A 22,978-nucleotide genomic window follows, 5' to 3' on the forward strand; every position below is an offset into this window, starting at 1 on the left:
GGGTAAATCAGGGGCGGTATCTGCGTACCACCCATATGGATTTGTTCCCTGGGAAGGGGGCGGAGTCACTGTCATTTAACACTGAAAGTGTTAAATTTAACTCTGATTAGGAGTTGACTTGTATATTAATTTTACATTTTTACTTTGCACTCTGGCAGATGCATGGGTCTGTGTCCTTTCATTTTTTAACTTCTTGCTATTACAGAGCTAAGATGTACAAATGAAAATGAAAATAACTGAGATTTACCAGCAGCCCATAGAGCCGACACCAGATTTTCATCTCCATGCTGCTTGTTCTAACTTTTAGATGTTCTTACTTATAAGATGTAGTTAACAGGAAGGTCATTTCAAGTGTTTTTTCAGAACTTGTGTCTCATAAAGGTCCATCCTTATGTCATGAAAAGCGTACAGGACAAGTATTTCAGGAGTGAAAAATGTAGATGCAGATCTCCTTTTTCCTGCTGCTTTTCACCACACCCCAATTTTTCTTGGGGAGCTTCGGTGTGGCACCTTGTATTGTGTTTCCTGATTTGATTTAATCTCTTATGATTAGTATAAATAAATCCATGCTGTGTCCCGTCTACGTTCAGTCATGTCTTTTACCCGTTTCATGTCTTCATGTGGGAACAGTGTTGCTGATCAGAGAAGGAAAAGAAATGGGAAGATTGGATGTAAATAGTTGTACGTTACATGTTGAGATGTGTGTTACATGGACGTTAAACACTGTTTAGTGTAGGTTGGCGGTTAGGCACCATCTCCATTGCATGATTTTAAAGAATTAATTATGCTCTGTTGACTCCTCCTACCAGCTTATTAAATAAAAAGCTCTTATTCCAGCCAGAAACAGTGCTGTGTGTTTCATTTTCCCAGTTCAGCGAAAGCTCACCAGATTATTCAAATGTGAGCACATATGCAGCTCTTTTGCTTTGTCAAGAAAGGGTCATTTATCCATTTTTTAATATCATGGTCAGATTTATTCCACTTCCAAGACATTGCTTTTGTTTCCAATAACTGCCAGACGCTTGCATCTGTTTTTCCTCCTCAGCGTCCATTTTCGCATCTTTCTTGTGCTAAACTTGTGCTCATTTACAGCGCAAGTGTGCTTAAAACCTGTTGTGTTTGCGCGAAGATCTTCAGCTCTACCTGCATCATAATTATGATTCGATTTGGTCAATTCTATACAAGAAAGGACAGCAGAGCATAGTGAAGGACATTTTCCGCCCTCACATGCCCTGTTCTCTCTCCTTCCATCTGGCAAACGGTTTCGCCGCATCAAAATGAGCTTTTTCCCCCAAGCAGCCAGAGCCCTCAACTCACTGCCACCAAAAGCCGGATCGTCATAAACACTCTTACAAACTTCTTTGCTGTATTTGCACACTTTACAACTTGCACGGGTCTTTTTGTCTTGTCTTGTCTACAACATCCTGATCATAACTTGAAACCTGGTATTCAAATACCGCCTACACAAATCTCCCGTTACTGTAACTGCACCTGCTCGCTTGTATTGTCTCCTGTTCTGTCTTTATTTATTGTACATAGGTATACAAACCAGATTCCATAAAAGTTGGGACACTAAACAAATTGTGAATAAAAACTGAATACAGTGATGTGGAGATGGCAAATGTCAATATTTTATTTGTAATAGAACGTAGATGACACATTTACTTGGATTAAATGTTTGATGTATCATTTTAAAGGAAAAATATGTTGATTCAAAATTTCACAGTGTCAACAAATCCCAAAAAAGTTGGGACAAGTAGCAATAAGAGGCTGGAAAAAGTACATTTGAGCATAACGAAGAGCTGGAAGACCAATGAACACTAATCAGGTCAATTGGCAACATGATTGGGTTTAAAAAGAGCTTGTCAGAGTGGCAGTGTCTCTCAGAAGCCAAGATGGGTAGAGGATCAGCAATTCCCACAATGTTGTGCAGAAAGATAGTGGAGCAATATCAGAAGGTGTTACCCAGCGAAAAATTGCAAAGACTTTGCATCTATCATCATCAACTGTGCATAACATCATCCGAAGATTCAGAGAATCTGGAAAAATCTCTGTGCGTAAGGGTCAAGGCTGTAAAAAACAATACTTGATGCCCGTGATCTCCGGGCCCTTAAATGACACTGCACCACAACCAGGAATGCTACTGTAAGGGAGATCACAGAATGGGCTCAGGAATACTTCCAGAAACCATTGTCAGTGAACACAGTGAATATAAGAAGCCATTTCTAAGCAAGATCCATAAGCTCAGGCGTTTTCACTGGGCCAGGGATCATTTAAAATGGAGTGTGGCAAAATGGAAGACTGTTCTGTGGTCAGACGAGTCACGATTCGAAGTTATTTTTGGAAATCTGGGACGCCATGTCATCCGGACCAAAGAGAACAACCCAAGTTGTTATCAACGCTCAGTTCAGAAGCCTGCATCTCTGATGGTATGGGGTTGCATGAGTGCATGTGGCATGGGAAGCTTGCATGTCTGGAAAGGCACCATCAATGCAGAAAAATATATTCAGGTTCTAGAACAACATAGTTGTCATCTATTATTTACTTGTAACTTTAATTTTTTTTATATTCTTATAAATTCAACATGGTGGGCTTGGGGTGAAACAGCATGTCGATACACTGAATACTGTGCTTATGGTCATACTGACGGTGGGCTAGATGTGGTCTACAGGCCGTAGTTTGACCATCCCATGTGCTAAATTATATGAGGTTCAAAAGTACAATTTGGTCTATACTGAACTAAATTATGTTGAGAGAAAAAAACTAAAATAAATGAACTCAAAAAAGCATCTGTTAACAATGGTACCAGTCAGCAAGAATTCAGCTTAATAAAATCACTAAATTTATTTAATAAAGTGCAAAGTCATTTTTAACATAACATTACATAACAGAAAGACTGTCACTGGGTTCTTTGTTGCCTCCACGGTCTGCCCCTCAGGTGGCCAAATTTCTCAGCATTCTTCTATTCATAAGCTATGATAGCATTGCGACCTCTAGGAAGTGACCCATGATCTCGCCATAATGCAACAACATGAATAAGGTGTGCGCTCACATCCTACACAATCAAAAGCGGCTAAAAGACAATGTTATGGTGGAAGACTTGGCTCCTGCAGCAAGAATGTGTCTTAACGATGATCGAGGGGGTTCCTATTAACCCTTAAGTATCTTTTAGCCACTATTGATTGTGAAGGATGTGAACTCACACCTTATTCATGTTGTTGCATTATGGCGTGCCAATCCTTCAAGTGGATCATCAAGAGCAGTATGTAAAACAATGCTTTAAAAATCTTCCCTCTACATGTGTTTGTACTTTTCTCAACCATGACAGTAGTCTTTGTTGTAATATTGTTTCTTTATGACATTTATAACATTGTACATTAGTATAAAGTGGTTAAAACATGTATTTTACTGCACTGTAGTTTCATATTGAAACTCCAGTCTCACGTTTAATCTTGCTGTACATAATGATGTTATAAATGTTATTAGTTAGTATAGTTTAGTGTATATATATATATATTTCTTTTATGATTGCACTATGGGGGGATCTGTGTGAAATGTTATTTCAATACCTGTTATACTGTGTATACTCTTGTACTGACAATAAACCAATCTTTAATCTTGAATCTTAAATCTTGAATGAGGGCGTCATAATCTGTGTATTCTAGAACAGGAAAGACAAAAGTCCAAGAATTACCACAGCCATTCCACAAGTTATTAATACATTACTAGTTATTGATTCATGTTTAATAAGAACACTGTGCGCTTTGTTTTATAAACTGTACAACTGGCCGCTGGTGATTTGTAAATCACTGCGAGTCGCCTTTAGCTTCAGATCACTCATCATTATATGCAGGCCATTAAACATGACCGTATCATAGTCGAGTTTGGAAAAGAACTTAATGAGCACAGGACATGTTTGCTGGATTTAAATACTCAAAGAGTCCAGTGAGATCAGAGGAAGGCAGATTATGACAAAGGAAAAAACACACAACGCTATTATCCTGCACTTTTACGAGAAATAATTTCACTCCCCACTTTGAATTGGGCGATGTCATGTGCTGGCAGCCAAATAAATCGGTTTCCGTGCCAACCGTCTGACCAACCAGTCACAAATTAGTCAAAAATATACTTGCCGTTAACTATGTACGTATGTGCATACATACAGCCGCGGTTCATATCCTGCGTTCTTTATGGATGCAATACCTGCGTATTACCGGGCAGTGTTGCGAGATCACCACTCAACAGATGACCACTCAACACCACTCAACAAAGGCCGTTATTCATTAATTTATTTTGTTTGCGGCCTCGACACTGACCCCTGGTTGTACGGAGTACACATTACAGATTACGACACGCAGGATGGACGCAAATATATCAGCACAAACGTTAACAACGTAACTGTGTATGGATATGCATACGTAGCTCACAGCAAGTATATTCGCGAAAAATAAACGTTTAAATGGCGAGTTCACATCTCCACTTCTCAAACGCCACATTTGAGCATTGATTAACGCCGTGTGCATTTAGTTCTATTATAATTCTATTATTTATATCTTGTCACGACATGCCAGCAGCGAGAAGACTCGGTCCCCAACAGAGAGAGCTGGCCTGTCCCCTCTCAGCACCTGTGTTTTGGTGCCAAGCCACATAGAAGCATACTCAACTGCCAACTGAACTGGGTTTTTGTCCCCAAGACCTGTTGTTCTGTCCCTCTATCCTGAGAACCCTGGGGACAGATCACACCACCCTCACACCACTACTATTCTTTTCACTTGGTGACCCGAATAATCACCTCTTCAGACGAGTTAAAACTCGTGAGAAAAAGAGTCAGAAATTGTCTCGGTTTTATTTGTGAATTGGCGTCAAAATGTCAGCAATAATCAGTAATGAATGGCTGGGCGGAAGGATACGTCACCTCACTAGTCTCCTAAAGATTGATTATAAAAGGTCTAGCAAACTAAAAGCTTAAGCAGCTTATCATAAAACAGGAATTGAGTATAAATGAACGTACAGAGCTAATCGGACATATCAGCCAGCAGCTGAGGATTTGAGACTGGAACCTTGAACCCTACACACTGCATGCTCACCCACTGATTACACTGATCTGGTCATTAGGTGACCCCGTTGTTAGAGTTGTCACTCCGGCCACACCCTGAGCTCCCCGCCCAGCGTTTCTACATCCTGGTAAATTGAATGATCTTTTTTTTTTTTTTCATGAAGTGTCCATTCTGGTAAAGGGATTGCACCGCAGGGCTTCACTTTGAGCTGGTCTCATGGAGGAACCAAGATCTGATCTCCTGCTCCTTGCCTGAAACCCATCTGATATTGGCCCGCGTCCGCTCCAGGGCTTGCTCTAGAGCTGTGGTGGCCGACCCAAATCCAGCTGCTGCATTATCCATCTTAAACTGAAGAAGCTTTGCATGCAAAAATGAATTTAATTATTAATTTAAATTATTTATTTATGTTCTGTAGTAGCATTTACCTTTAACTGCCTGGTTGAATGACGCCGTGAGGTGTCAATGACAGCTCATACCTACCTGACTGAGTTCTTCCTCTGTTGAGAAACTTGCAGTGACACCACTTATGAGACTTGCGAAGGAGAACGATCCAACTCCATACCTAGGAGACGTTCTACCATTAATAAAATGTTCCTGTTTTGATGGATGCTTGTCAGGGGCAAAACTTACTGTGTGAACATGTACTCCCAGTTTCTTCGTACAAAATCCCAGGCCAGCATCTGGCCATGCACACTACGGGCAATGGATACGATAGTAGAGGTGGCGTCCTGTTTGCGAATTTTGTCTTGATCCAGAGTGAAATTCAGGTATCTAAATTTAATCAGAATGAAAAACTCTCCTTTACCATTCGTAAAGTCTACTCAATTTGCCTCTGGGCGAGTTACCTTTACACACACCTAGCGAAGATAAAAAATGATATGGGTCATTTCAACTGAAGGACTGTGGAAAGCATGCTTGAAATAGTGGACTCATCTAACCTGTTTAAAAGCCAGGTGTCCCGTGAGCAGGACAGGGCAGCTCGCAGTTTATCCGACTCCGAGGCAACGGAAGAATTCTTCATCATCTTCCAGGCAAAGTCCCACTCCTCGGTGCCCCCTTCAGCAATGGCACTGCAGTAGACTGTAGCCCTCAAATTAGGGTGAATCCTAAACACGCCCGGCCAAAAAAACGTTTCAAGAGTTAGAGAGCTGGCAAGTGTGCCAGAGTGTTGGTTTATATGGACGGGAGAGAGTCCAAAACCAGTACCAGAATGGAAGGGCAGGATTATCTCTACCAAAGTCTGAGCAAACTTGTTTGATCTTTGGAGTGGAGTCATGTTACATCATTACATCTGCGTTTGCAAAAAAGAGCCATTCAGGCATTTAAATTATTACTTTTTTTAAGATGACTATTCTGCTCATAACAAGCTCAGGTTGAAATAAAGGCTCCATTATCGCTGTGTCTGTATCATTGTTATGGAAACTCCATTTCACTTATGAGCAGATAAAGAAATAACAAGTTAGATCTAAGAAGCACACCGCATGCTCCTGAAAAACATGGCTAATATTTGTATTTTAGTATAATTTTATATATAGGCAGTTGTGACTGGTATGTGTCATTCTTTCTGAATTTTTAATATAGTTTTAATATAGTTACAGATAGTACTACAGATAAGTTGGTTTGTATTAGCACTAAACCTCTAACTAAAGTTGCAATAAATTTCAAACCAGAACTTTTTTCAAATCCTGTTATGTCATTGCACGAAGGGGAATGCATCGCCTTCAATGTTTTGTGCTTAATAGACAAATGGCAGAGCAATTAATGACATTGATGTTGATGTTGACATTTATCAAAAAATTGTTACAAAAATATTAATAGCAGTATATTGAAAGTGAAAGTGATTGTCACACGTGATACACAGCAGCACAGCACACAGTGCACACAGTGAAATTTGTCCTCTGCATTTAACCCATCACCCTGAGTGAGCAGTGGGCAGCCATGACAAGCGCCCGGGGAGCAGTGTGTGGGGACGGTGCTTTGCTCAGTGGCACCTTAGTGGGTGGGTGTGACTCACCAACTTATTTCTGGCTGTTCCATCCACTGTCTGAACCACATTCTGGTGAGATTCTGGCAGCCATCTACCCCAGTGCTGCATGCAACCCATAGAGCATTGACCTGGTTATACCTACAGGATATTAATTTAAACCGATATCAGTCCAAACATTAATATAACTGACAAGTGAAGTGAAAAACATTGATTAGTTGGATAAAAGGTAGCAGGAAGAAGAAGTTCAAGCATCTAGGTGACTTTGACAAGGACTAAATTGTGATGGCTATACGAGTGGGTGAACCACTGAACCAGTGGCATGGTTGAGGTCGCCCAAGTGTTGCTAATGTATTTGGGAAGTGCACATTAAGATCTGAACTAATGAATGCAAAAATGCTGCTCATCATATAGAGGTGTCAGAAACTATGGAAGAAGATATGCTGGTCTAATGATTATGTGCACATGTTCACTATAACAGTTGTCCACATTGGCAGACAAGGTAAGTTTTTTATGAAAATAAGAAGACTCAGCACATAAAATGGGAAGATTTTACTGGTCACTGTGTTCCTCCGGCACATTCACCCAGTCCAGTGTGATGTTCTTAAAGTGCAAAAACAGGGGCTCCACTTGTTTCTTCAGGTATCTCTGAAAGCAACATGAAATGTTCATTGAAAAGTGCTGGTTGTTTAAGACGTTGGCATAATTCTGTTTAAGCGGCACCACAGCTGACCTGCAAGAGTATATAGATATCACTTTTCCCAAACATCAGGTATAAGTAATCAAAATTGTTAAGTGCGGACTTCCATGGAATGTAGCCTGTCTCCTGGTGGAGGTACCTGGTTGTATTCAGGGCTAAACTAATGGGAATTATGTTTGCCCTAAATATGAAAAATGAAAACAGATCAGTGATTAACATTCCTAGTCCACGCACAATCCATCAGAGGCACAAACCAAGGCCTTACCTGGCCAGATTGAAAGCATCATCAATAAGCTGTGCTCGGTTAATCACAGGAAGGACCTGCACATAAAAGCTCTGATCATGAAGTTGGCAAGTTGCACGAACAGTGTTTACTGATTAATGAAATTTCTCTATTACCTTGTGATCAGTGTTGAGCTGGTTCAGGAGACGGTCCCAGTTTTCTGAATCATAGTTCACTCTGAAGTATCCTGTTATATTGATGTTCGCGAGCAGCCATTCGTCTCCAGATGTTTTCATGTTGTTGTTTAAAGCTAGGAGGAATTTAAATAGAACTTTGTTTCATTTGTTCAAATGTTTCATTTTCTGAGCACACTTGTGAAAATATGAGCACAAGTTGAGAGCATACCATGTCTGCCAGATAGCCAGGTTAAGGAAATTTCCTGTGAAGACTTCCTCCACTGGATGGGCACAATCCACTCATAGCTGAGGGACAGCAGATATGCTCCTGTCAATAACGCCTATCATAGACAAACCTGTTCTGAAACTAAGGATAGCATATAAATGTGCAGCTCAGGTCTTTCATTCCCGAAACCTACTTGAACTCAGACCTGCTCTTTGGCTTAGACTCAGGGTCCAGCAGAAAGTGCGTCTGGGACAGCTGTCCCATCCTGGTGTCTATTGTGACTACTGGGAAGCCCATCTGTAGGGTCCAGTGGTTCATGATTTCATTCACTTTACCAGGCAGGGATATTCCATTGTTATCTGCAGCCTGAAACCCAAAGAACACCAGATCATGATAAACAAGTTTTCAATAATGGTAGTATTTTAATTTGTTCCTGTTTATTTAAAGGTCTCCTTTTATGGATTTTTCTTAGTGGTCCCCTAATACTGTAAATTCAGCCTAGGTGCAGAATTACAGCAACTTTGATCCAGTCCCACGTTTAAATTTACCCAGGATGAGTCGTTTTAGTGTCTTTAGCTTTAAATGCAAATGAGGAGGAGAGAGGTGGGATGAGGAGGAAAGCGGCCTATAGAAGTGAGTGGTCAATCTTCAGAGTCTCACATGACAGAACAGAAAAAAATACATTTGTGCTCATTTTTACATTCAATGACCAATTTCAAGCCATTATGGTCGGTGGAAATAATGTTTTAGGGGTGGGAAACTCTCTGGGCGGACAAAACATAAGAAATGGGAGGTAACCTTTATGATGTCATAAGGGAACAAATTCCAGATACGACCGTCTGAGCTGCCTCTCTCTGAACGGCAAAGCAGAATGGCCAAAGCACTCTTAACACCTATTGCCATTTCTAGCCACTGCAAGACCATTGACAGGCTAAAGGAACTCAAATTGATGTTAAATTATCTCACAGAGTCATTTTTTAATAATGAAATTCATTTTTGCTAGTACAACTACATTTGGTGACCATTTATCCATGAACTTGCTGATTGTATGAAATTCTCAAACTTACCTGCTGTAGGTGCTCCCAAAGATCTGAACTCTCAGTGTTTCCATAAGCAAAGCTGGTGAGATATGTCTGTATTCAGAAAAAAAGGAAAAACTATGACAAAGCAAGGATTTCCAAACATCAGGTATAGGTAAAGTAGACTCCCATGTAATGTAGCTTGACTCCAGATGGAGATACTTGGTTGTAACTAAACTAATTAGCTTTTTCCCGATTTTATGTAAATGATTTCCAACAAAAAATAAACTCCGGAAAGACAGGAAACTGGATGTTGCTAGCGACTGACTGACAAGTATAAGATGACCATGCTGTTGAGTCCAATTAAATACGTACAGTCAAGCCCTGGACAAACACTGGCTCAGTCAGAAAGTTTGAAAGCATCCTCAGTACAGATGCACCCTGTATGAGAAGATTATTCACATTTTTACAAATGCAATGCATGTCATTCATATTAATGCATAGTATTATAACATTACCTAAAATTCTGCACACTCAGCAACATAAAAAAGTATCACAGTGACCTTGTCTTGATAGAGCGCACTCACAAGAGCGCACTACAAATACAGGACTTTGGGCTTTGGTGTGTTTGTAATGGGTGTTTCTCCACATGTTTAATTTCTGCCCCATTCATAGATATTATGTTCATGTTGTTCTTATATTCACCTGCCTTCTGCTTATCTGGGTCCATCACTTCTTTGATTTGTTGTGCACACTGTGACAGGTTTTAGGCATGAGACTGATTTCAGTAGAGCAACACCAGTGCCCTATATATAGTATAGCACTACTGCAAGTGTATTATAATGGCACAGTTTACTATTAAGAAGGTAAAGACGTATTTAGATATTCTAGTTTCCTCTTCTACAATGACATAATTACGCTTTGATTCTTTGGCTTTGAATCTATCCAGTGATGCTGGGAGCAATACTTTTTTAGATTCCAGCCCACCTTGCTGTAGGAAATTGCATCAAAGAGCTCAGCAATCTGTGCAGGTGTCTGAATAGACTCTTCTTCAGAAGATAAGGGGTGTGAGGTGGCCAGTGCATCGATGGTGAACACCCTGTGCACTTCATTTAGGACAAACAGGTCTTTCTGTTGGACAGGATTTTGCATGGGTGACTTTGGATTACAGTCCAGAATGTTAGTCTGTTATTCACATGTGCGTTCAGTTCATGAGATACTCACAATGTCCCACGTGGGTTCGGCGTAATCAGCACCAAGGTATGACACATAGGTGGCAAAACCCTCGTTTAGCCACACTTCATTCCACCATTTCAGAGTCACAAGGTTTCCAAACCACTTCAATATCATATAAAGGCAGGAAACTGTGTATGAGTATCTTAGGTTAAAATAAATAAGTTAAAATTGTATTACAGGTTGGTTGTTTACTAATCATCATTAAAGCTATCCTAAAATCTTAAATATTTGTTGGCATAAGTATAGTTAGAAAACTAAACTAATGTTCATCATTAATAGTAAATTTGACTATAAATATTGTCCTTCTTGAAGAGATATGATATGAGGTACAGTACCATGTGAGCCATCTCATGAGCAATTATGCTGGCAGTCGTCTCTCTGTCGCCGTTGGATGATATGGTTACATCATAAAGCAAGTTCGCCTCCTTGTAGGTCACAAGTCCCCAGTTCTCCATCGCCCCAAAGTAGAAGTCAGGCAAAGCGATGTGGTCTAAGAGTTGAAAAATGGAAACATGCACCTCATCTACTGCAGTGCACCCTGAATAAATTCATTGTTCGTACCTGACTTGGACAGGGGGTAGGGGATGTCGTAATAAGTCTCGAGGAAGTTCAGAACTGAGCCAGTCAGGTTGAGAGCAAGTTCTCCTTGGTCAGCATCAATTGCTTTTTTACGAGCCCAGATCCTCACCTGTAGGAGGCAGCGTGAGAGTTTTAACATGAGACACCATGATCTACTAAAGTCAAACAGGAATTGTCTTAGCATCAACCAGTACCAAAGTGTGGTTCTTCTGCATCCGCACATTTGAGTAGTCACTGACAACCAGGGCCAGTAAGTAGGTTGACATTCTCTTTGTGGGCTCAAAGGTGGTTCGAGTTACAAGAGAGCCATCAATAACGGTGTCCACAACCTCTGGACAGTAAGAGAAAGCTCTGTCACACTTAACGGAAAAGATTTACCATGGGATACATCTGTTTTTTTATTTACTATCATCCACCGTATATACATGTCATATATCATAAACAGACGGTACTATAAATGTAAAAATAAATGTACTGTGCAAAGTTTTTGGCAGTAGTAAAACGAATTAAAAACACCGGATCCAGAAGGGAATATTTAAAAGTAAAAAAAAAACTTCTAGAGACAGGCCCGGTCTGAACAAATTTGGAACCCTTGGCAAGATTTTTGGTGGCACCCAAGAAAGCAGCCAGTACGCCATTTTCGTAACAGAGATGATGGGGGATGGGGAGTGTTCAGGGAACAAAACATTGAAATTTTGAAACCCCCCCCGGAAATGAATCCAATTGAGAACTTGAGTTCAATCCTCAATTGGTCAAACATAAACCCACAAATTCTGACAAACTCCAAGCACTGATTATGAAGGAACGGGTCACCATCAGTCAGGATTAGGCCCAGAAGTTGATTGATAGCATGTCAGGGCGAATTGCAGAAGTCTTGGTTAAAAAGGGTCAACACTGCAAATATTGACTCTTTGCATAAACTTGATGTAATTGTCAATAAAATCCTTTGATAAAACTAATCCCAAGCCGCCAAGGTCACTGAGCAAAGCACCGTCCCCACACGCTGCTCCCCGGGCGTCTGTCATGGCTGCCCACTATGTTCTGTGCTGCAGTGTTTCACAATGACAATCACTTCACTGTCAAATTGAAAAGATCTAAAAACACTGAAGCAGCAAACTTTGTGAAAACCAGTATTTGTGTCATTTGAGTCATTTGTGTCATAATTGGTTCAGTCTCTCAGTTTATGCAAAGTTGTGGCAGCCAAAAAAAGGCAAAACTCGTTATTTCACTTTGGTGGGATTTTTTAAATGCATTCATGACCAAAAAAACCTTTTTTGCATCAAGTCAAAATTTTGTCCATAATTTAAAGCAGATAAGCTTCAAAACAAAAGCTGACCAGTTTCCAAGCCATTTGACAGAGCCACAGTGCCACGTTCATGAACAAGAGTGATGTGGAAGACGGCTTTCATTGCCGGTTCATCGAAACAGGGGAAGGTTTTCCTGGCATGAGTTGGATGCATCTGACTTGTGGCCAAAATTCTGAAAAGCAGTAAAAGTTACAATAATTACCAATCTGTGTCATTAATAGTAAAAAGACATTCATGGCCAGATTCAGAGACACAACGTTTGTGAATTTGATCACCTGATTCACAGTACTGATCAGTATTAATCAGATAAGAATGAATGTGTCTGATCATTTCCCCTAAATACTCTTTAAAAAAAAATTTTTTTTGATGTAAACAAAGTCTTTGTGTTTATCATAAAAAGTCAAACCAATAGAGAAACTCATGAATAAATCAAAGGTCAAAGGAGTACAAAGGTCAGAACGTAGCAACACATAGGGATTATAAGGCCGTTTTTCATCCTTGCAACTCACACAATCTTCTTTTTTTTGTAGGAAATAAAGTTGCCATTGCAACCAACTTGAGAGAAAATACTGTAGCGGAGCCAGAGAACATACATTTCGATTCAGACTTACTTTTCAACACCATCTTCATTGTACATACTCCGGTAGAAGCCTTCTAAATCATCAGCGAGCTGCCCTTCAAACTCCGTATACAGATCGTACGCCTCTCCAGCTCTTAACACCCCATTAAGCTGCACCACAAGGTACTGGTTGGTGGGGTGAAGCCAGCTCTTCCTAATGACTGGGGTGGATCCGCTGACTGCTGTCAGTTTGACCAGATGGCCGTCTTTGCTGGTCAGCGTCAGTTTGTCGGAGTGGAGAAGGATGAGGTTGGTGTCCCTGGAACAGTTGAAGCGAACACGGGACGTCCCAGTGAAGATGAACATGCCATGTCCATCTGGATGGAGTCGTGGCCAAAGGGTCACGTGGTAGCTGTCTGGCACCAGGGACGGCGGAAGCCGATGGTCATCCCATGGGTCTGCTGGGCGTACATAAAAGGTCAGCTGGACGACCCAAAGGGCAACAATAGTTGCAACGGCCAACGCACCCAGCACGGAACACACCACACAGAGTGTGTTGCAGTGGCAAAACTTCCCCATATCGCCTCTTTCAGGTACAGAAGCAAGCCACAGTCAGCAGAAGGAAAAGCTTGTTCCGATACCACTACTGCGTTTATTTATAAGCTCCTCCCATCCGTAAATGAGCTGACAGCTTAGTTACCACCAGCCGATAAGACAGCGGCTGCGTGCTGATAATGTTTAATCGCGTTGGTCTTTACACTGCCATCCATCACTACCGTCACACAAGCGGTGGGAAACCCAGGAGGTCGGAGCAGCCGCTGCTCCCCGTGGATCTCATCATTGTGGAGGATATAGCAGGATATGAACGTGATTCCATAAGCACTGCCTGTCCAAAATAAATACGATCCTCCCACTGAATAATTATGAAACGTCATGAAGTTATTTTGCAGAGGTGGATAGAAATGTGTTACTTTTACTCCGTTACATTTACTTGAGTAACATTGTAAAAAAGTTATATATAAAAAAATTACTTTGCTACATCGGGCAACACTTGACTCGTTACTTTTTTAAACCATTTATTCCACACATTAGATATGCTTTGTGTAGCAACAATAATCACATGACACTCTTTTACCAATCAGATGTAGCCATGCAGTCACATGACCACACCCAACTGTGGCAGTATATTAACAAAAAAAACTCTAAAAACACAGCACAGACATTAGTGCTTTATTGTTGGAGCAAAGTAATCAGAAAGTAAATAATTTCCCTTGATGACAAAGATATGATCCAAGATGACAATGCGAGGATTCATCAGGTTCAAATAGTTAAAATATGGGATTTAGGGACCTCATTTTCACACATGGGTTGTTTCCACAGGTTTTTCTATTTGAGTTCACCCTGATCTATTGTCTCGCCATGACCTCTACACCTCAGGGGCTCTAAAGTGGAGAGTGCTGACCCCAGAAACAAAGCACTTCCATGTTGAAAGAGATCAACAACTGGGCTTCTCAAAGCCTACAACACTGTTGCACAATATTCATAGCCATTACACTGGCATATACCAGCCCCCCCACCACCCGCCCCTCCCTCGTATCATAGACATTATGTACTCAGTGAACTTTTCTACATGTAAAGTACATTCCAGCGTCCCTTTATGATAAATAAATCAGCCAGATAAATACATCAGCGTTAGTCCTGCTTGTTTTGGTGGGACAGACTGATACAGAAGTAGTACATGATGCACTGAATATTCCCAAATCAAATATATTGTTAAATACAGTGAAATATTTGAAATAATAGGACACATTTTATGTTTTGATTTCCATTTTTCATGAATATTGTCATATTGAATGAATTAATGCTGTTTTTATTTCCCCATTTTAAATACATCAGAAATAATCTATATCTATAATATAATGTATCTATAAATTTATCTAATACCCTCTTTTATTCTTAGCCTGTTGTTGTGTCATATTTGCCATACAATTTTATCCTGTTTTAATTTTGAAAAGGAGGAGTTTCCCAGGGAAAGGAAGACAGCAGAGGAAGAGAGTAAAAACATTCACTACCTAGACTCATTTTTTCTGTACTGAACCTACAAGTTGGTGGATTTAAGATGTCGTGACTGATTAGGATGTTCAGGATGTGTGGTGTCCTAGTGGGTTAGTAAGGAAGCAGAGTCGTGCCACTGAGGTCCCCTTCATCAAGCTACCGTCCCCACACATTGCACCTTTTATGGCTGCCCACTGCACACGAGATGGTCATGGATTAAATGCATGGACACTGACAAGATAGCTACTTTCTACTATGTTAAATAGTTAGTTAGAAAACTAACAATGCAAGTGGGATGGTGTGTAACATTTTAATATTAAAGCACAACTGACTGTAATGCTGACACACTGCACTGGAACTAATGTTGCAACATTATATAAAAACAGTCATGTTATTTGGTATGAATAGTAAAATACATCATTTGATAGTATCATTTTGATGCACAATAGTCAAATGTATAAGTTTGATACAATCGTATGAAACTGTGACTTGATGCACAATACAATGTTACTTAGAACTGCATATAAGAAAAGTTTACATGTTGTTGAACTTGTATTGAATTCCGTATTGAAAGTGAATGAAATTGTGATTCTCAAGTGTGCAAGGGTTCTCATCACCCACAGCCACCGCTCATTTGGTGTGGGTGACTGGACTGGACTGTGTGCAGCATCGGTTGTCATGCATTTTGGTGGTATGTCAAGTGTGACATTACAAAAATAGATTGTTAAGATATTCGTGCAGGACACACCATTTCTTAAAGCCATTTATACAACAAATGACAAGCGTTTACAGAGAGAAAAAAAAAACACATGCCAGTGAATCAAATCTACTCAAAATCATACATTTTTTTACATCTTTAATATGAAAGTTCACTTTCTAGCCAACTTTTCACAACCTCCCTGTTTTTATTTACCCATGCAATATTTGCTTTAGTTCGCTCTATGGACTGTTCAACTGCCAGGGTTCCTGAGCCAAAGCCAATGTTTGCATTTTCCTCTTTAAATTGTTCCAACTGGGGAAAAAAGCAAGAGTGATTAAAGTTAAGGTTAGCAAGTCAATTTAGCAATTAATCAATAGATCATTGCCTGTCCATACTTTATAATGGCAGATGCTTATTTTAATCCTTTTACTGATGGACAGTCCAGCTCCAACATCTGAACAGACCAGTCCGATGTCAGGACCAGCCACTCATCTTATTCAGAACTTCAGAGGGATTTTTATAGGCAGTGAGCGCCTAGAGAACCACTCCCAGGATTCCCACTACACAACTATTATTAAACACATCAGCAAGGTTTTGTATGCAATATTAAGATTGAACTAAAATTGTAATCATGAATCTTTCAATAACTAACTGTAATTTAAATACAGCTTTTCCAACAGTAACTGTAACAGATTACATTAAAATATTTTGTAATTAAATTACATAATGCTGTTACATGTAACTCCTAAAAACAGGTTACTAAGTGGGAAGTAATGAACTGCATCAACATTTATGTTTGTTTTTTCAATTGCAAGTTGGCTTGGGACTAATGCAATTTCATGCTTTTATAAATTAATGACTTACAAAAATTATTTACAGAAGTTGCCATAAATATAGGAGGCAAAGGCTGAAAAGCACCACGAACACCAAGTAAAAAAAAAGAGTACCTGTTTGAGATCGAATGGAGTTGAAAACCTCTTGGTCACACCATTGATTAAATTTGCAAATGAGAAAGATCCACCTCCATACCTGAGAATGGTTGGAAACAACAGTGAGTCTAGAGAAAACATCAGAAGAATCGATTGGCCACTTTAGCACAACCTGTGCTACTTACTCTTGAAAAATATACTGCCAATTGGTTCTGACAAAGTCCCAGGCTAGAGGCTGGCCCACCACATTGTTGGCAATGTACACGATGGTGGAGGTGGCATCCTGCTTGCGAATTTGTGTGGCGTTCAATGTGAACTCAAGGTATCTATTGACAAATGAGAAAAGCAGGTACAACAGGGATATTTAGACTGCCATGAAACTGAAAAAACATCAGAAGTCTGGAACCCACCGGTTCAGAAGCCATGGCTTTGTGGTGCACGCCAGCGCTGCACGGAGCTTGTCAGCCTCGATGGCAATGGCGGCCTCTTTAAGCCTCTGCCAGCCGAAATTCCACTCCTCTTCACCGCCTGCTGCGATGGCGCTGCAGTACACCGTTGACCTCAGGTTAGGACGGATCCTGATGGAGAAAGGCGAAATCACCAGTTCATTTTATTACAGCGTTTTGCTCACGTGCTTCCACTTTGGTGACTGGGCACTCACGGATTGCTGTCCGGGGAGGTCATCCATTCTTTGTACCAGTTTTGCACAAGCTCATTACACTCTGTCAGGCCAGAGCTGCACGCCATCCGCAGTGCGTTGACCTCGTTGTACCTGTTGGAACGAGCAACCGGCAACAGTAAAACTAAACATGTCCTCTACTCTGTCATGAACATACTGAAAGTAACCATAGAAACACACTGTTCAGTATGGCCATCGGGATCCTTCGTCCAAGTGTCGGTTATTGTCTTGAAGTAATTAAAAAGTGGTGTCACTTGTCTTCTGGTGTATGCCTGTTTCAAACACAGAATGATGAATCTGCAGCTTTCTTACAGAAAACATTCAGTGTTTTGGAGGATGCAGACCTGAAGAAGTCCATAAATCTCACTGCGGTCAAACATCAAGTAGAAATAATCCAGGTTGTCCAGAGCTGACTCCCATGCCATGTAATTCCTTTCTTTTGACAGGTAGCTTGTTGTTTGCAGAGCTCGGGTTGTAGGCACAATGTTTGCTCTTGAATTTGAGAAATTGTGGTTAAACACAATCACATAAAATGTCTGGAAAAACGGTAATTTTCTGGATATCTGCTCACCTGGCCAGATTAAATGCATCATCTATGAGCTGGGCTCTGTTGAGGACTGGAATGTCCTGGAAAGGTAACGTAGGAAATGAGGAAACAGCAGCAAGATGGTACATTTTAATAACAAAAGACCCACCTCATGGTTGACGTTTAGCTGGTTTAGGAGATTGTCCCAGTTCTTATCATCATAATTAACTCTGTAGTATCCTGTGACATTGACATTGGCCACCAGCCATTCCTCTGCTGTAATTCTCATTTGATCATTCAGTTCTGATTAATGAGGAACAGAACAATGTTACACACAGTTATATCTTATTCCTACAAAAATTTATTTTCAGATTTTGGGAGAAATTGCTTGATGATTAAATGTTTTTGCTGGATATATAAGCCAGGCCATTTGGCCAGGCCTAGGACCAGTGGCGGGCCCAGGAAATTTTCAGAGGGGTTGCCAGGATAGATAAAAAAAAACACACACTGTAATAATAAATAATAAAGAAATAAATAATTTCCCCCCATTTACCTTTTTTTTTCAAAGTCCGTAAGTCAGACCAACACGAGCAATAAAATGGCTTGTTGATGATACGTATTCAGGAAGCCAGATTCATATGTTGCTATTTTGGATAATTTTGGGTTGAAACAATGCTAGTTTCATAGTTAGTTTCTTACTTACTAACTACTAGATCTTACACTAGTAAACAAACTGCATGTCCTGCAAATATTATAGAGCTTTGAAATTAATAATGCCTTCATTTATAGCTAGAAAAAGAATTCCAGTATACTGCCTGGAAGTTACTGTTCAACCCTCAGCTGTAATTCATACAAACAAAGAACAGTGGACAGTAAAACAAGAAATGAAGCTTAGGGCCTTATTATATTATATTAGAATATTATATCTCTGCCAGTGTCAAAAGCAGTGTCATCTTTATGACATGAATAAACTGAGTTGCTTATTTAAACATAACATAATAAAACTTTTTCTGATTTGATTAATCTGCATTTTCAGTTTGGCAGTGATGCAACTTTGGAAGTGTTGGCAATTCAGACAACAAAAATTGTTTGCCTTTTTCAACATGTTATACATCGCTTCACAGCTCCTATTGTTGGTTTAAAAGCTACCAGGAAAATTACCCTATGGTGAAATTAGGACATAAGGGAGATCTTACAACTACTTGTCTATTCGTATCTAATCACAGGATAAAGAATGAATATCCAAGAACCAAGAACAAACCAAAAAAAGAACACATCTCAAACCAGAGGAGAAGTTTGCAAACCTTCTTTCTGGTGCAGCCACGTATATGGTTTTTCATCTCCTGTCTTCATCCACTGAATGGGAACATCCCATATAAAGCTGTATTGGGAAGGGGCAACCATTACCCAGTGTGAATGTGTAAAAGGACTTTATTTCTGTAAGCTGCTCCTGGAAACATACTCTGATGGTGTTGACTCGGGGTCCAGCAAGAAGTGCTTTTGTGTCAGTGTCCCACTGCTGGTGTCTATGGTGACCACTGGGAAGCCCATCTGGAGAATCCAGGGGTTCATGATGTCATGCACCTTTTTATTGTTGGGCAGAGCCATTCCTGAGCTATCTACCGCCTGTAGAAGAGACCGTCATTACTGCACATCTTGGGCGTATCAGATATCACTGTCAAAATTCTCATACAGCACAAGCACAATACAGTAGTGCTGTTTTGCTACCAGGAAAGAACTCACAGCTTGCAGGTGGTCCCAGAGGTCTGTGTACACAGTGTTTCCAAATGCAAAAGCATTCAGATATGACTGATAAAGAAAGAAAGAAATCATGAAACAATTAAAAAAAACATCTAAACGATGTGTTTCAGCAGCAGAAACCTACCTGGAGTCCTTTCAGAAAAATTGGTTCAGTGAGGAAGTTGGACAGCATTCTCAGGACACATGCTCCCTGAAAATGGGATTGAAAGCCACGATAAAAAAAGACAAATAAGTTAAGAAGAGAGATGGCACTGTAAGCTATTGCCACGAGAGCTCACCTTGCTGTAGGAAATAGCATCAAAAAGCTCAGCAATCTCTGCAGGCTTCTGGATGTCTTCTTCTTTAGATGATAAGGGATGTGAGGAGGCCAATGCGTCAATGGCGAACACCCTGTGCATGTCCCCCAGCACAATCAGGTCTTTCTATGGGTGAAGAGTCATCAGGTCACAAATGAAGCCTTCTTCCGAGGAGAATTCTAAAGGTACATTAGCAGACACATCAATCCATTGGGTTCCTGTGGGAATAATCTGAGATACATACAACATTCCATGTTGGTTCTGCATAGTCTGCTCCAAGGTACTCAACATAGGATGCAAAACCCTCGTTCAGCCATAAGTCGTTCCACCATTTCAGAGTGACGAGGTTTCCAAACCACTGCAAGAAAATATCAGAACAAGTCAAGAGATGTCCTCCACGTTGGAAATTGTCATTTAAACTTTACTGTAGGCAAAGCATTATACCATACCATATGGGCAAGCTCATGGGCAATTATTGTGGCAATCCTCTCCTTATTTCCATTGGATGATACAGCAGGGTCATACAGCAGAGCTGTTTCTCTGTATGTAATAAGACCCCAGTTCTCCATGGCTCCAGCATTAAAGTCTGGCAAGGCGATCTGGTCTGGGGAAAAAGTTTCAGAGTTTCAGAGTTTCTCTCGCCACTCTCCGTATATCACCAACCGTGGTTCCAGACATACCAGACTTTTCCAGAGGGTAGCTGGAATTGTAGTATTCCTCAAAGAATTTCAGAATTGGTCCTGTTTTATTGAGTGCGTACTCTGCCTGCCCTGCTTCAATGGCCTTTTTACGAGCAAAGATACGAATCTGGAAGATGAATAAAAATGACTGGGAGTTCATGTCCACACAACATCATTAACAGAAACAGAAACGGGGGCAGCAGTGATGTTGGCATCCTGCACAGTTTTAAATGAAACCTTGCCTGGAAAGATTGGCCCCTGGTCAAGATTGCCTTGAATGTAAGTCCATTATCAAACTAACCATGCTGTACTTTCCAAAATCAACACTCTAAAATGCCTAAATGCTGCCAGATGAGGGCACATTAGCCAAAAACACAACTACAATTCCATTTCATTTTTGAAAACCTTGAAAAGTTACCATAACATCCCCCTCCATTCGGTTTTCAAAGTCAAATTCACAGACAATAAATGCCAGTAAGTATGTGGACATTCTTTCGGTTGGATGGAAAGTGGTCTTGGTCACATCAATGCCTTCTTCAGTGGTATTAAATTCATCTGGTAAAAAAAAAAAAAGGGTAAAAACAACGTCACGAACACAACGGTGATAAATGACAATCTATATCAATCAATTTCTGACCGAGCACGTTGCTGTTGGACAACGCCACCGTGTTTTGATCATGGATGAGAGTGATGTTGAAGATGGCCTTCATTGCTGGTTCGTCAAAACAGGGAAAAGCCTTTCTGGCGTCTGTCGGCTGCATCTGGGTTGTGGCGATCACCCTGAAAGTTCAGAAACGGAACAATCCTGTCTGCCTGCAGTCTTCTTTCTCAATGTGTGTGAATGGGAAGAAGACTTACTTCTCCACGCCGTCTTCCGTGTAAACACTTCTGTAGAAGCCTCCCAGGTCATCGGCAAGCTCCCCCTGAAACTCGGTGTAGAGCTCATAAATTTGGTCTGCTTTTAGCACGTCAGTGAGCTGCAGCACCAGGTACTGGGTTTCCTGCTGCAGCCAGGATTTCTGAATCCTGGGCGGGGATGGGTCACTGACGGCGCTCAGCCTCGCCAGCTGGTTGTCCAGCAGGGACAGCTCCAGTTTGTTGGAGTGGATGAGGATGAGGTTGGTTTCCTTCTTACATCTGAAGCGCACTGTGGACTTTCCAGTGAAAACGTACAGACCGTCTGTGTTCTTCTGCAGCCTTGGCCACAGAGTCAGGGTGTAGAACTCAGGTTCCAGAGAGTCCGGCAGCCGATACTTGTCCCAGGGCTCGTTTGAAGGGGGCTCTGTTGGCTGAGCAGTTGGCTGAGCAGTTGAAGTACCTCCACTGGTGGGTTCCACATCGGCGTTTTTGGATTTTTCCTGGCTGTACACAACAGACAAGGCGATGATGGTGGCGACTGCGCCAGCCGCCAGCACAACGCACACCACCCCAACAGTCTTGCTAATGAAGAGTCCTTTCCCCATGTCTTATTGCGTTAACTGCTGCAGGGCCGAAAGGTGGAATTGCTGTCAGTGCGGTGTTTTTATTTGGAATGCCAGGAGATTCCACTCCCACCAAAAATAATGGTTCATCTATTAACACACTGTGGGTATAATGGGACTGGCTCCAGGTTTTGTAAGGGTCATTGATATTTGCAAAAAACTGAGTACAGTGGAAAGCGTGAAATAACATGAAAATTTATGTTATTTTATGTTATTTCAATAAGAATGCGGTATTGTGCAAGTTTTAAGCAATAGTGAATCAATAGTGAAAGTCAAGGTTTTCATCTTCCCAAAGTAACTCAGAAATTATTCAGGAATAGATTAAAAGTGTAAACCACAAATAGTAAGGATGGTAAAAGTGAATATGGCAATAATTTCATTTGAATTGTTGACATCTAGAGACCTGCTACAGGAACAGGACTCTCCCAACATATGAATGAGAAAAAAACTTATTGTATTGCTGCTCAGAGAAGAATAGGATTCTCTTTCTCTAGACACATAATGGCATTGTTTAATGAAAATATGGAAATCACACATCAGTGTTTGAAGTAGGACATTACACCCAATACTATGTTTTACACAAGTAGAATTTATCCTGGTTGCACAAGGTGATATTTGGTAAAGTTTCCTTCTTTTAAGAAACATTTGTTGAACTTTGAGTTGAGTCAAAGTTTCTTGGATCATAAAGGACAACTAAAAGTACATTCTGATCTTCTAGTCCCAAGCATTTATTGGGTCTTATATGACGTCTTGACGTTCATACAAAAGTGGTACTCATTCGAGGCAATAAAAGAACATTTTACAG

General features: G+C 40.7%; 2 protein-coding genes across 2 annotated transcripts; both read right to left on the reverse strand.

Annotated features, from left to right (window-relative positions):
• Nucleotides 1-5,255: 5,255 nt before the first annotated feature.
• On the reverse strand, nt 5,256-13,645 carry LOC114794117 (aminopeptidase N-like). Its single transcript, XM_028986461.1, has 20 exons — nt 13,119-13,645; nt 12,537-12,679; nt 11,395-11,531; nt 11,183-11,309; nt 10,957-11,111; nt 10,610-10,723; nt 10,373-10,516; nt 9,761-9,826; nt 9,434-9,499; nt 8,560-8,732; nt 8,370-8,446; nt 8,141-8,274; nt 8,007-8,062; nt 7,775-7,922; nt 7,598-7,689; nt 7,090-7,182; nt 5,996-6,178; nt 5,688-5,828; nt 5,538-5,619; nt 5,256-5,414 (listed from the first exon to the last, which is right to left on the reverse strand). The coding sequence occupies exons 1-20, from the start codon at nt 13,643-13,645 to the stop codon at nt 5,256-5,258; spliced, it is 2,817 nt and encodes a 938-aa protein (XP_028842294.1).
• Nucleotides 13,646-15,977: 2,332 nt separating this feature from the next.
• anpepb.1 (alanyl (membrane) aminopeptidase b, tandem duplicate 1) lies at nt 15,978-22,155 on the reverse strand. Its single transcript, XM_028986012.1, has 20 exons — nt 21,551-22,155; nt 21,330-21,472; nt 21,111-21,247; nt 20,693-20,819; nt 20,462-20,616; nt 20,257-20,370; nt 19,995-20,138; nt 19,841-19,906; nt 19,699-19,764; nt 19,418-19,581; nt 19,260-19,336; nt 18,125-18,258; nt 18,001-18,056; nt 17,774-17,921; nt 17,610-17,701; nt 17,412-17,522; nt 17,161-17,328; nt 16,936-17,076; nt 16,769-16,850; nt 15,978-16,133 (listed from the first exon to the last, which is right to left on the reverse strand). The coding sequence occupies exons 1-20, from the start codon at nt 22,153-22,155 to the stop codon at nt 15,978-15,980; spliced, it is 2,886 nt and encodes a 961-aa protein (XP_028841845.1).
• Nucleotides 22,156-22,978: the final 823 nt, after the last annotated feature.

This window comes from Denticeps clupeoides, chromosome 7, assembly GCF_900700375.1.
Source record: "Denticeps clupeoides chromosome 7, fDenClu1.1, whole genome shotgun sequence".
Lineage (NCBI taxonomy): Eukaryota > Metazoa > Chordata > Actinopteri > Clupeiformes > Denticipitidae > Denticeps > Denticeps clupeoides.

What these genes read in the sequence shown, in the direction of transcription:
- LOC114794117 (XM_028986461.1), bottom strand. Translation starts at nt 13,645, where the DNA reads ATGGGGAAGTTTTGCCACTGCAACACACTCTGTGTGGTGTGTTCCGTG. An exon ending in AGCTCAACACTGATCACAAG is followed by an intron (nt 8,063 to 8,140) that starts GTAATAGAGAAA and finishes TTTTATGTGCAG; the next exon opens with GTCCTTCCTGTGATTAACCG. An exon ending in ATATCTATATACTCTTGCAG is followed by an intron (nt 7,690 to 7,774) that starts GTCAGCTGTGGT and finishes TGTTGCTTTCAG; the next exon opens with AGATACCTGAAGAAACAAGT.
- anpepb.1 (XM_028986012.1), bottom strand. Translation starts at nt 22,155, where the DNA reads ATGGGGAAAGGACTCTTCATTAGCAAGACTGTTGGGGTGGTGTGCGTT. An exon ending in AGCTAAACGTCAACCATGAG is followed by an intron (nt 18,057 to 18,124) that starts GTGGGTCTTTTG and finishes TTACCTTTCCAG; the next exon opens with GACATTCCAGTCCTCAACAG. An exon ending in TGGCAGTATATTTTTCAAGA is followed by an intron (nt 16,851 to 16,935) that starts GTAAGTAGCACA and finishes AACCATTCTCAG; the next exon opens with GTATGGAGGTGGATCTTTCT.